The sequence below is a fragment of the Sardina pilchardus genome, chromosome 20, assembly GCF_963854185.1.
Source record: "Sardina pilchardus chromosome 20, fSarPil1.1, whole genome shotgun sequence".
Taxonomy (NCBI): Eukaryota; Metazoa; Chordata; class Actinopteri; order Clupeiformes; family Clupeidae; genus Sardina; species Sardina pilchardus.
The window spans coordinates 17280932-17295306 of NC_085013.1; the positions used below are offsets into that span (position 1 = coordinate 17280932).

At 44.0% G+C, this 14375-nt stretch overlaps 1 protein-coding gene across 1 annotated transcript; it reads right to left on the reverse strand.

Moving 5' to 3' along the window:
- Nucleotides 1-4040: 4040 nt before the first annotated feature.
- On the reverse strand, nucleotides 4041-11997 carry ppp1r14d (protein phosphatase 1 regulatory inhibitor subunit 14D). Its single transcript, XM_062523713.1, has 4 exons — nucleotides 11612-11997; nucleotides 5971-6051; nucleotides 5227-5259; nucleotides 4041-4601 (listed from the first exon to the last, which is right to left on the reverse strand). The coding sequence occupies exons 1-4, from the start codon at nucleotides 11783-11785 to the stop codon at nucleotides 4533-4535; spliced, it is 357 nt and encodes a 118-aa protein (XP_062379697.1). The 5' UTR covers nucleotides 11786-11997; the 3' UTR covers nucleotides 4041-4532.
- Between the last annotated feature and the right edge of the window lie 2378 nt (nucleotides 11998-14375).

Below are 14375 nucleotides of genomic sequence, written 5' to 3' on the forward strand. Positions count from 1 at the left end.
CTGGGGCACAACTGACTCAGTTGGCAAAACACAACAAACGCACACACACATGCACGCATATACACATTCCTTCAGCATGACTCGACTCTTCCCTGATATGGTGTGCATGTTTGTGTCCTTTATGATCATCAAGTGTGACGCTGGGGACAACACAACGCTGATCAAAGCCAGCCATCACTGAACTAATTAACCATCTCCTTTAACATGTGTCCACACAAGCACTATTTCATCCATGTTTGTAGGATTATCAGTGCTCAACACAATTTGTGTCATGTTTAATTTATATTTTGGAATATCACATTCAGCTGTGGTGTTTTATGAAGCTGCCCTTATGTAGAGGGATACCTGAACTGACCCAGACTTAAGCAGACACACACACACACACACACACACACACCTCCCAGTGGGGTTCTTTGCACGGGGAGATGGAGCAGGTGACATGATGGGATTAGTGGATTTCAGTTGGTAGACATCACAGTGGGAGCTCACCCCTTTTGGGCTGCTTGTCTGAACTGTGCGCTCTGGCCACTTAAACCCTTTATTTGAGTGACTCACCTGCATGTAATAGTGTGTCACTTGGTGGTGGCGTGGGCAGTCTGTCATGTCTCGACATGTCTGACATGTCATTAGTGCGTGGGAAACCTTCACTGTGACATGTAATGCTGGTGTTAGCATAGTTTACAGTATTGGAAACCTTCACTGTGACATGTACAGTAATGCTTGTGTTCGCATAGTGTACAGTATTGCAGACCTTTCACAGAATCCATTTCAGGAGCTTGTCAGTCTGAGCGACCAGAGGAAGACCAGTGTATCAGTGATGTCCAGTCCAAGATTTCGCACTCATTTGACTTTGGGTGTTCTTTGGAATCACTGGAACTGTTACATTGTTTTTTTTCCCTTTGAACAGAAATCAGATGTGGGCAATAGTATGATGTCTGAAGTAATGTCTAGACTGATATTCATGCTAGATGAAGTTACTGTATGTCACTGAAGGGAGGCATCATGTGTTTATTGACTGAGCAGAAGGGCAAGAGTGTTTACAATTTGCTAGAACGATGAGTTTGCAGAGCCGTGGCCCTGTTATCGATTTTTCCTCCTGCTGTTTAAAAACAATTAAGATCCGATCAGTGGTGTGGGGATGCTGTTGCACAGCGGCGTGGACAGGAGCACTCTCGGGTCACCGGGGTTACTCACGAGAGGGTGCGGAGGCAGGAAGAGCGCTGTCGCCAGCTAGTCTGTCAGAGACACTGATGGAGAGGGAGGGAGAGAGATTACCTCTGAATGGGTGAGAGAGAGAGAGAGAGGAGGAAGAGGAGAGTGCCAGAGAAAGAGTAAGTGCCTCCACATTAGTGAACATTACTGTCAGTCATTCCCAGTGGGGACATAATGAAGATTGCCCAGAGGACAGGAGGGGGGCCATTATGGGCCAGATGGACACTCCGTGCCCAACCCCTCCTCCACCCCCACTGCTCCTGTGGTGGGCTACCTCTTGAAATACCCCTGAACGCGGCCAACAGGAAATGCATCTTGCTAATGGACTTCCTCATTGCGATGTGGATGCCTGTCAGATATTGCTAAAGCACACTCCTACTGTGAACTGTGAATTAACTAAGGCTGCATTTGCCACCATTGACCGCATGCAATGTGATGTGGGGAGAGAAACACGCAGGCACACAAACACCAAACGCTCACATCTGACCACTCATCTGTCTTAAGAGATGTCTGCCAGTCTCTCTGTGTGTGAGGCCTCTGGACGCATATATACAGTGCCTATAGAAAGTTATCATACCCTTTTGAAATAGTTACTTTTTTTTGTCTTACAGCCTGAAATCAAAACCCATTTTAAAAAAAAATATTTTCCAGTTTTATTTACAAATGTAGCTGTACAACATCAAAATAATGAAAAAAAAGTCAACAGTTCTGAAAATTAATAAAAAATTAAAGACTAGAATAACAGGGTTGGAAAAGTCATCATACCCCTGACTTAATACTTTGTAAAGCTTCCTTTTGCTTTCATTACAGCCATCAATCTGTTTGGATATGTCTCTATTATAGCTTTGCACACCTAGATAGGGGAATATTTGCCCAATTTTCCGTGCAGAATTGTTAAAATTTAGTCAAATTCTGTAGGGAATGGCGATGGACTGCTCTCTTCAAGTCAATCCACATATTTTCTATAGGATTTAAGTCAGGGCTCTGACTTTGCCACTCAAGGATATTCACCATCCTATCCTTAAGCCACTGCTTTGTTCTTTTGGCAGTATGTTTAGGATTTTTGTCGTGTTGGAAGGCGAATGACCTCCCCATCCTCAGCTGTTTAGGAGAGGGACGCAGGTTTTCCTCAAGAATTTTGGTGTACTTGGCAGCATCCATTTTCCCTTCTATCCTGACCAATTGCCCAGTCCCCGCTGAAGAGAAACATCCCCAAAACATAATGTTGCCCCCACCATGCTTCAAAGTAGGTATGGTGTGTTTTGGGTGTGTTTGGGTGTGTATACTGTGTTTGGTTAGCGCCTGGAGCTCAGTCCAAAAACTTCAATCTTAGTCTCCAAAAAGTTCGATCTTAGTCTCATCTGACCATATAAGCTTTATCCACATGGTAGCAGAATATTCCAGATGTGTTTATGCACTGAACTCCAAGCGCAATGTTTGGCGAAAACCAACACAGTACACCACCCAAAACACACCATACCTAGTGTGAAGCATGGTGGGGGCAACTTTATGTTGTGGGGATGTTTCTTTTCAGCGGGAACTGGGCAATTGGTCAGGATAGAAGGGAAAATGGATGCTGCCAAGTACACCCACATTCTTAAGGAAAACCTGCGTCCCTCCCCTAGACAGCTGAGGATGGGGAGATCATTCGCCTTCCAACACGACAATAATCCTAAACATACTGCCAAAAGAACAAAGCAGTGGCTTAAGGATAGGATGGTGAATATCCTTGAGTGGCAAAGTCAGAGCCCTGACTTAAATCTTATAGAAAATATGTGGATTGACTTGAAGATAGCAGTCCATCGCCATTCCCTACAGAATTTGACTAAATTTTAACATTTCTGTACGGAAAATTGGGCAAATATTCCCCTATCTAGGTGTGCAAAGCTATAATAGAGACATATCCAAACAGATTGATGGCTGTAATGAAAGCAAAAGGGAGCTTTACAAAGTATTAAGTCAGGGGTATGATGACTTTTCCAACCCTGTTATTCTAGTTTTTCATTTTTTATTAATTTTCAGAACTGTTGACTTTTTTTTCATTATTTTGATGTTGTACAGCTAAATTTGTTAATAAAACTGGAAAAGATTTTTTTTAAAATGGGTTTTGATTTCAGGCTGTAAGACAAAAAAAGTAACTATTTCAAAAGGGTATGATGACTTTCTATAGGCACTGTATATATATATATATATATATATATATATATATATATATTTGTCTATATATACAGTGGGGAGCATATTTGAACCCATGCTAAAGTTTGGCAAACGATTGGCGTGTAGAAAAATATGTCTCACAAACAGTTTTGTGCTCCTGAATGGCTTGGTGTGTTTGCAAGTGTAGAGTATGTGGGAAGGAGAGCAGCAGTTGAGAGGGAGCACTAATGTTAATGTGCCATTGTTCAGAATAACTAGTGTTTCCTGTGTCTCTAATAAAGGCATGTCCTCAGGATGGATAGCTGGAGAGGAATTGTCTGCCCCAGTGGACTCTCTAAGGTTGTAAAAGATAAGAAAAGATTTTATAAGCCTCTGTATCTAACCAGTATTAGTAAACTTGGCGTCTACTTAGCCTCTTGTGAGACAGATTGTAAGCTGTTTAATCATAATGTTTTGTTTCGTCTATGCCTCTCCACTAAGTATAATGTGTAACCCCCTGGTTAGGGGAGTTTTCCCCACAGACCCAGAAGTTGGCCTTCCGCATTCTCCCTCATCTTCAGATTTTTTTTTCTGGCCCTGCTTCAGAAATCATGTTTTCGAACAAGTCTAAAGCTGTAAAATGGGTTAATGACTAAACTATGGAATAAAGATAACAAGGTTAAACATCTACATCCTGAAAATGTTTCTTTTTTTATTGTTATTATATTGACATACAACACTGGTCAGAACAAAAAAATATATAAATAGGCAACCAAAATTTTGTCAAGTCATTCACAAGTCACTGAAAAAAAAATCATACATTAAGAATAATAGACATTTCCCATTCCCAACGATACTGAAGTGTGCTAGAGAGGGTGATTCTGTTCAACATGTCCTTAAATAATAAAACCATTGCTGGAATCTGCCGTTAGCAGAGACCATCATTGACCCACGGAGCATAGGGAGGAGGGACATGTTCCTGTACTTTTTATGTTCCACATTACAGGGTTTCTAGATATAGGTTACTAGAAGTTTGTATGTATGTGTGTGTATCAGTGTCTGTGTCTGTCTGTGTCCGCGTGTGTGTATGTGTGTGTGTGTGTGTTGAGTGTGTGTTGAGCGAGGAGAAGAGCAAGGGAGCTGGGGGTGTTCACATAAACTACATCTGGATATTGACCTAATCCTCATTTCTTCAAGGGTCCAGACATCTTGCGGAGGCCCTTCATTCGGTAAAGCAGGCCGTTGATGAATTCCTGAGAGGAGAGGAGAGGAGATGAAGGAGGAAAGGACTACATGTAGCCAGTCCAGCCAAGCACATCTTCATTCTAGAGGTGCACCAACACCACTCTCTTCAAACCAAGTGCCAGTGCACGTACTTCCATTGTACTGTATGCTTATACCACGCACCACAACTTAAGGCAGATAAGGAGGGCAAGGAAGGCAATATTTCAACCATAAAAAACAATCGCTATCAAAGTGGCATAATTTCATTTGAATGTTTCTTTTATTTTCATTTGAATGTTTCTTTTATTTTCATTTGAATGTTCGCTTTATTTTCATTTTGCCACAAAGTAGTATCGGTGCATTCATTGTGCTGAGGTAACGCAGCACCGAACGCTTTCGCTTGCTTGAATCCCTGACACACACCTTGTTCAACTAATCAAGAGCTTCTCAGCCACCACATGAACTCAATGAGGCCATTCAGAGGGTAGAGAGAGAAAGACTCAAAGCAAATGCAGTTTTATAGTCCAGGGCAGTGAGGACTTGCGTAACAGTGCTAAAATAATTCAAGAAGTTATGCAATAAGCGTTTGTATTATCTTAAATCTACATGCTGCATGACAGGGCATGGGAAAATAAAGCCTCATTCGTATCTTACCTCTTTTGGCTTGCCACATTCCTGTAGTAAGTCCTGCAAAAATAACACATTTGAAAATGAGTTAGACAGTAAACAGTCGTTATGCCTGTACCATAATGAATAGTCTAACATGGTCATTATAAGCTAGCATTACACCACAATCACTCTGTAGGTAAATATCCTAAACTCTTTTCGATCCCAAATCTTAACCCAAACAGTATGTAAGTAGAAAATATCAATGTGCTGGACATCACTGTATTAAACCATGAACCCTGATTTAAAAGGCTGGATTTAATATGATGTGCAAGATCCTAAGCTTTAACATTGGTGGATCAAGTCAACCCTCCCACAGCCCATGCAAAAGCTTTAGTTCCTGCATGAGACATGAATGTTGTTGTTACATTATAACAAGGACACAATAACATGACGTGTGGGCAGACAGGGATGTAGAAAAAGGTTCAAGGAAAAGGGGAATCTGGAGGGTGTGTTTGGGGGGAATCTCTCAGGAAGACTGAATGGCAGTGGCACTTTCTTTGCAGTAGGAGCACTCAAATATCGATTACTGCTGTCAGTGTGATGCATCCCTTCCCGGCACTTCACTCGATTGGTCGGGTGGCCTTGCCATGATTCATTCATCGTGTCGCACATCCATAGAGGCGGCTCACACACACACACACACACACACACACACACACACACACACACACACACACACACACTAGAGTGTGTGGTGGTGGCAGGATGCAGGGTATCAAGGTGACTCACCTGTAGCCGTGATCTCTGCTCTGCATCAGGAAGCTCGAGGAGCTCATCAATGTCGATTTCCAGTTCGGGAATCTCCTCTTCCTACACACACACACACACACACACACACACACACACACACAGCAACAAAGGAGATCAACTCAACATACCCACATAAACATACACTTTTGATATTTTTCTACCTGTCATATCTCTGTTGCTAAATTTAAATTTAGGTCACTGCAGTTCATGCCAATACTGGTAATATGCAAGAAAGTGTTCCAGTGCTAGAAAATCAAATGAACAATGAGGGGAAACCTAGTTGAATAGTATCAACTTCCTCATCACTCTCACAATCTGTGTCCATTTTCCTCTCTCTCCATCTTGCACTTATTGTGTTTTTTTATTTGTTGTTAGAAGTACTCTTAAAAGCTTAAATGTTTTATCATGTTGTAAGTCGCCAGCCAAATGTAGTGTAATGTAATGTCATCTCTCTACAATTCATTAGCATTGCACACATCCATTGTCACTCCCTAATGTTTTACAAAATGTATTTCATGCGACATTTGTGTCTGTCTCTGTCTCGACATCCATGAGTGTTGTCTGGGTAATCAAGGCTGGCAGGAAAGGGCAACATCTCTGTGATGAGTCACCTCATCTGCCTCCCTCTCCGTCATCAGGGAGACAGAGTGAGAGAGTCACACACCAGCTTCAGCTGCACATTGCCATGTTTTGGCCTCCTGTGGTAATGATAGTGATAGTTCTTCTGTGATAGACCTTTCTGGATGGATTTAACTAGGGCATGTGTCATCCTTCCACTCTTTCTACCCTGATTTGATTTGTATACATGAGGCAATTTGTGCGTGCCACTTCAAGGGTTAGTAGAGCAACACGAAATCTCAAACTTGGCCTCGCTTAACCTCCAAGTGAATGAGTAAATGGCTTCTATATTCGTCTAACATTGGATCACCTGGGAACGCCGTAAAACCGCGTTTAAAAACTCCAATGCAAAGCCAGCCTTTCGAGGCGTTAATGAGTAACCGTCTACAACTAGCAGATCACAGCAGCACTCCTCTCCTCAGCTCCGTAAGAGCAGAGCTGTGCTGTGCGCAGAGACCGACGCGTCCGACGTAGGAGAAATCTCCTGGCTGTGGTTTTAGTGAGATTTGAATGGTCCATTTCCTCCGTGCCGAGGGCCGCGGGCTGCAGTGCAGTGTTGATGAGCAGTGTCACTGTCAGCACACGGGTATTTTTAGCCAACTCATTTTGGGAGAGTTTTTTTAGCCCACTCGGTGGCTTTTTAATGCTGGCTGGAGAAAAAAAAGAGGATCCGTCAGGCCCACACATACATCAGTGTCTCTTTTTCCCCTCCTTTCCTGGTGGAGGTGACAGGAGTCTAATCAGCTACGCTGACAAGTGACAGGGAGGATGCACAGATGTGTCTCTCTCTCTCTCCCTCTTTTGCTCTCTCCCTCTCTCTCTCTCTCTCTCTCTCTCTCTCTCTCTCTCTCTCTGTCTCTGTCTCTCAGCGGTGTTGGGCCCCTGAGCCCCTTCACTGATGAGTGATCATTTGTGGCGCAGTGCCCTGCATCTCTCGCCCGCTGAGATGGAGAGATTTATCTCTGGAGGAGGAAACGGTCGCTGATGCACCAAATCCACTCTCTTACTTCCACATCTCCTCCCCAAACAAGCAGCACACTATTAGAGCTGTCCATCCACCTGTGTGTATGTCTCAGCCCCTCTCTATCGCTCTCTCTCTCTGTCTCTCTCTGTCTATCTATCTATCTGTCTGTCTATCTATCTATCTGTCTGTCTGTCTGTCTATCTGCTTGTCTATTGAGAGAAATGAAGAAAGAGAAAATTATGTAAGTGATATGAAAATTATGTAAGTAAATTAAGATGAATAAATACACATAACCCAATTCAAACACATGTTCTCAAATCAGGACATTGTTTTCCAAGTAATGTTTTAAATTCTGGAGAACTATGGAGAACTTGACTTGAAATAGATGCTATTCCCCACTGCATGAATATCTGAGCAGCACAGGGAGCAACATAATGTCTCAGATCTACACGGCTGCAAGAATCTCACAAGAATGCTGGAAGAACAGCCCGACCCCATTATGGAAAATAAGACTGGGAATGTAGTTTCTGCAAAACAATATATATTTATTTTGTATCACTCTAGGGTGATATTCTGCTGTAGAGGGTTAGTGAGTTATAACTTGAGAACTCTCTGAATGGCGTGAGGGAGATGATTGTTCTTTGTCTTCTATGTTGTACTAGTGCGCCTGTGGGTCGGCCAGGCAGTATTATTGCGTGATAGTGGGGAGCAGTGATGTGTGGTCAGGACAGGATCCCTGCTCAGTGTCAGCGTAGAGAACGTGGGAAGTCGGACAAAGGCCGCTCACTCACCCGCTCGCTCGTGTGTGTGTGTGTGTGTGTGTGTGTGTGTGTGTGTGCGCACCCCTAATCAGATCTCCCTCTCCTCGTTTCCTGCACTGCTGCTGAAGCGCCTACTCATCCAGTGGTAACAAGACGCAGAGGTGACAGGCCCAGCTCCCTGGTGTTGTTCTAACCCCATGGATGCGTAGGAATGTGCGTGCTCATGGGCCAGTGTTCACACTGTGGACGTGCTCTGGGCCATTCACAGACCCTGGAGGGGTTTGGATCCACCTTATCCACATCTCTGCATGCAGAGATGGACTCCCACAACTTTGACCAAGGCACATCAGCACTGTCTTATTTCTGTGCTGAGTAATATGTGGGTTGGTGTTGTAGTATACAGTATAGACTGGTGCCTCATGCACTGATATCGTTAACAATGGAGAAGGAGGTGTGATGTCAGGTTTTGGGGATAGAGGGAACTCATTCCGACCCGGCATCAGCGTGGCCTACTGCATACGTATGAATTAGAAATGGAGCTGAATTATTAAGCACTTGACACAGGGGGCTGGCTGCACCCGCTTCCACACGGAAGAGTCAGGATACCCACGGCGTAACCTTTCCTGCGCCGCCTATGCAACATTTATGGCCTTTGCCCAACACGTGGTGGTGGCAGTGGTGGTGGCGATGCTGAGACCTGGTCCACTCCTACAATAAGTACTGTAGGCATTTGCCACGCACCCCAATACACAGAAAAAACAATAATAGTGTCATTTTCAGAATTGGGCTCCCTTGATGGACATGGTGGTTTCGATATCCCCAGATAAGGAGAACGATTTCATTTCCAAACATGTTACGTCATATATAGTATGAATCTGCACTTCTGTAGAGTTAGAACAAATGTATTTCCTCTTCATCATTATGTTGACAGTATGTCCATTAAAATGGAATCATCCTCAGTCTAGACGTGTGGCTGATTGACCAGCATCAGTGCATGTTGTCAGCTTGGGTGCATGCCCTCGAGGAGAGGCTCCACAAAGACTCCGTTGTGGCCCAGCAAACAAGACACGCTTTATCTGAAACAAAGGCTTTTCTAACCCAGTGCTTTGTTTCAGTTAATAGAAGAATAAATTATCAAATAAATGAATGAATAAGTGTTTAAATAAATGTAATGTTGTTTTGCTGTTGCTCACATTATCATACCACAGCCATGGTACTACAGTCTTCAAAAGTCACCTTACATAATCATTAATAATCATAATCATTTTTTTCTTATTATTAAAGTTGTGTGCAGTGTGAAATTTGATGTGTATGATGTGTGCGGTCCTGGATTGGTCCTTTCTGGGTGTGGAAATCAAGGGCTTCCACAGCAATCAAGTCATCTGATCTGCTGAGTAGCATAAAAGTCATCATAAGATCATATATTACCTCATATTCTACGACCGCCATTGGCCAGTCCTGTAGGGAATCTTGCCAAGACTAACCCAAGAATTCAATTGGCTGTTGTACCAATGAACCAATCTAATTTGAACTCATTTAAACAAATCGATTTCTCTTTGTGTTTTTTCACAGTGCAAAACATTGTGGTGTACTTCAGAGAACTGTACGCCTACAAAACGGCCGACCAAGAAAAGTAAATTGCTCTTCACACTGGAGGGTCTTATTAGAACTGACCTCAGCCCACACTTTCCCACTTCAGGCCTCTCTGATCCAAGACCAGTTCATGTCACACTTGACTTGGCCAAACACGTCCTCTAAAGAGAAGCCCATGGTATGGCCAGGGTCAGAAGGGAGAAGGTCATCTCTCTGCAGGTCTGTGTCATCGGGTTCTTGCTGTTGAAACACATGCCTTTTATTCCTGCTCCGGAATCTTGTTGCCATGACATCCCCAGAGATGGCTAAGCGCATCAATGGAGCTCATACACCCCCCCCCCACCCAAGCCACTACACACACACACACACACACACACACACACACACCACATACCCGTAATTTCCCGACTATTAGCCGCGGCTTATACATTGATTTTGCTAAATTTCTTCAGCTATGAGGTCAATACAGGGGGGCAGTTAATATGGTGTTAATATGGCTTTGTTTCTTTTAACTTGCATAAAACACTGTCCTGCGGCTTATACACAATGCGGCTTATATGCGGGAAATTACTGTAACCCTTCCTGATATAATTGGATTTCCCATGGCCGGCTAAGAACACAGGGACAACACAGGCGAGGCGCTTGCCAGCTAAACCTCGTGGTCATCCTTTAAGTCGTCCGGCGTCCAAAATCAATCAGTTGGCCTTAGAAGTCAGAGGGTGCTGCCCTGGCTGGGGGCAGTCACTCAGACAGACACCCTGCGGGGCCTCGGGCCCCTAAACCTCTCAAGTTCTTAGATGTGCTCAGACAACAAAGTGTAGGGAGAGGAGAGATTTACGATCTGTCTGAACCCCTCCGTCACAGCAGGAGATATATTTACATCTTTTGCATGCTTAAAGAGGCTTTCTGTGGCTGCTGTGGGGAGGGGGGGGGGGGTTGTTCTCTGTGAATTGCAATTGAGGGAATCCACTCCTCCATAGGCTTCTGATATGGCATAGAAAGAGCAGTGCTGTACATAGTGCCTTGCTGCCTTCTGCATACAGGACATGTTGACATTGTTTACTGGCTACTTTCTTATGCAAGATTCAATTAGCAATCCTACGCTGAAACTCTCCCATTTTCAAATACCACCCCCTCTCATGAGGGAATTATTAATGTTGGGAAAGTCCTTTAATTGCAAAATAATCCTAATAATTTGTACCACAGATTCACGGCAGTTTCTTATCTTATCGCCCACGAGGTCCCAACGACGCCCAGAGCAAAATACAAAGCAGATACGGTGCCCAAGGCTGAGCAGTACACACACCTGTGAGAAACAGACGAGGCTGACGTGAGACGCTCCATAAAAAGCAAGAAGTGCACACGGCAGTTAACCACAGCTCAAGCCCAGACGTGCGGCAGCTCAAGCGACAGCTCTCCCAGCCCTCTACCCATGACCTGCTCTCTAGTCCGCTCTGCTCTTCTCCCCCTCGCATGTGAAGAATGCATTCGGCACATACTAGACTAGAGAACAGAGAAGAGACAGATGTTGTTATCCACCTGCTGTGAGCTGACACCACTACCACATCCCTGCGTGTGTATATGTGTGTGTGTGTGTGTGTGTGTATGTGTGTGTGTGTGTCTGTGTGCGCGCATGAGAAGGAGAGGAGAGAGAGAGAGAGAGACGGTGTATGTCTCCACTTACCTCGCAGTCGAACAGCAGGTGCAGCTGGCCGTCAATCCACTCCTCGATGTCCAGCCTGCGCTGCAGGTCCTTGCGGTTGTACTTGACCGTCAGCTTGCCCAGCTTGCGGTGAGGGGGCTCCTCCTCTTTGGTCTGGAACATCACCCTGGTCTGGGTGCCGGCCTCCGACGCCATGCCTGCCACGGCCGTGCTGAAGCACTGGAGCAATCCCGGATGGCCGTGTCTCTCTGTCTCGCTCTCGCTCTCTCTCTGTTAGTCTCCCTCCCTCTCTCGCTCTCTCTCGTTCTTTCTCTCTCTCTATGTGGTGAGTCTGTTCCTCCCTCCCTCCCTGTCTGAGTATCTCTGTCTCTCTCCCTCTGCCTCTATCAGCTGATGTTCCAGTCTGAAGGTCCCTCTCTATCTCTCTCTCTTTTGCTTGTTCCCTCCCCCTCTTTCTCTCTCTCACTCTCTTTCTCTCTCTCTCGCTCTCTGTCACTCGCTGCTACTGTTTTCTCCTCCCCCTCTATGTCTCTCCTGTTCAACCCCTCCTCTGTGGTAGCTTGCTCACTACCAGCATTCTGGGAAGGATTGCAATAAAAATTGCTTTTTTGTTGTGTGCGTGATTGTTTGAGCGGATTTCTTATTTGATCAGTCTAAAACAAAACAAACACATTGTTTACCCATTGCTTTTTCCTGTAATCTGTCCTGAAATACTACTATATCACATCATTTTGTTTGCCTGCTATCGTGAAAAGAGGGGACAGCTTTTCTCAATAAATCAAATCAACAAGGTATGTACTGTAGCCTACATATAAAAAACACAGGCATTATGATTTTATTGAAGTTCATCGGATCACAAGACACTTGGGAGCTGATTTCACCATAGCCAAGCACCTTTTCCTTCCTAATGGAGTTTTCTGTTGTGTGTTGTATCCCGTGCCGGGAAACGGCTGAGAGTAATGGATGGTATTGACCCCATATTCACTCATGAAGAGTGAGACTAGAGTAATAGCATGTATATGCTGAAGAACCAGGCATATTCATTTGATATGCTGACCTTGCCAAACACTGCCTCAGATTGAAGCTCTATGTTGCCAAAGTATTTATGATGCTGTTGTCATTATTCTCCCTGCTTAGATAATCCTGCTCTGAGAACAGTGGTATGCTTCTCTGAAGTAGTCTGAATGAAGGGATTAGTACTTATAGAACAGACTATTAATCTTAACCGCTGAGGAGAAGAGCGTGATGCTTGTTGATGAGGTGACTCTGGGACAAAGGTGTGGTCTTGATTTCATGTCTGCAAACTGGCCCAGGCTCATTCCAGTCAGAGCAGCCAATTAAACCAGAATTGTCTGTCTTTGTGATGCAAGTAGCATCCTTTGCATAGACATGTTGGCTTCCTGCAGAAAACTGAAAGCCAGCACACATTGGGGAACCCTCTGATAGTATTGATCTGCTGCATTTGCTTTGACTCTCTGATTATTCGTCATCCATCATGATGTACTTCAGCGTGGAGTACATGAGACACCAAGCGTGTCCTTTATATGCTGCCATTATCAGGTGTGCGTCTAATAAGCCTTGAAGCTAAATTGGCAGCCTGGGTTACATGTCAATAAAAGATGGATGAGAAAAGGTGCACAACTAGTTACTGCCATTAACACTCAGGGGGTAAAAAACATGACCAAGACTTTGGATTGGACAAATGAATAATACCGTTTCACTCAAACATCACTACGAACGACATAAAACACAATAATGTCCAAAGCGTGTGGCAAACTATTACTAGCCAGAACAGTGTCTTACAAGGGTAAGCCATGGAGTTTCCAGGGATCCAGTTACTGATCATAACAATGGCTTCCCTTCTCTTTTTTGTGTGTGTTTTGGCAGAGTGTGTCAATCACCTACAGCCCTGTCCGCTGGGTAGCTGATGCACCGTCTGTTACCAGTGCTGAATTATTAAGCACCTTGGCAGCTCACCTTTCTCAGACAACAAATTCACTCTGCCCGGCCCCTTACCATCAGTTCTACTCCATCTGTTTCCGTGAATGGGCCCAGTTTGTGTATATCCATCATTATGTTCATTGACATAAATATGCAAATGAGGATGGAGTGGAAATTCTCCTGTAGATGCACTGGTAGAGCAAGGTACCAGGTCATGGGCTCGTGTGGCTCAATCAGCACATGGGCTATATTTTACATGTGCCATGCTGTTGTTTTTTGGAAATTGTTGGTGAGTTCCGGTAATATGAGTGTGTCCTGCCAAGAACTCTAAGGACTTCAACCAGTTCTCCATTACTGTGTATTGATGAGATATACAGTATACACACAGTTGCCATTTAGAATTGCACATGGCAAACTTTGAGTCAAGGGGAAACTACAGACATTTACCATACTGTGAATGTGCTACTTTTTTCACTTCAATAACGTGGAAATAGAAACCTTGGATCAGAGACGGTTGTTCTGCCTGAGAGTGGAACTGTAAAGATGTGTGGAGGTCATGTTTGTGAATGAAGATCTTACACTCAGTCACAACGAAACAAAGAAGCAAACTGACCAATAAATGAAAGGTACATGTACAGCATGGCAGACCATTGAAAATCTTAAGTTATAATAGTTAATCACACAATTTAATATGTCTGACATGATCTCTGATGTTTGTTTGTGTAAAAAACATAGATATTATGCAACCTTTTTGTACTGAACAACACATGATTCCAAATGAAAACACAGGTCTGTCAAACAGAGCATAGTTCATTCTTTTTATCACCATTATTAATTTAGTAGT

Bases quoted from the DNA above. Each gene is read 5' to 3' on its own strand.
- ppp1r14d (XM_062523713.1), bottom strand. From the start codon at position 11,785: ATGGCGTCGGAGGCCGGCACCCAGACCAGGGTGATGTTCCAGACCAAA. The intron at 5,260-5,970 runs GTGAGTCACCTT...TTATTTTTGCAG, and splicing joins AGCAGAGATCACGGCTACAG to GACTTACTACAGGAATGTGG. The intron at 4,602-5,226 runs GTAAGATACGAA...CTCTCCTCTCAG, and splicing joins AATGTGGCAAGCCAAAAGAG to GAATTCATCAACGGCCTGCT.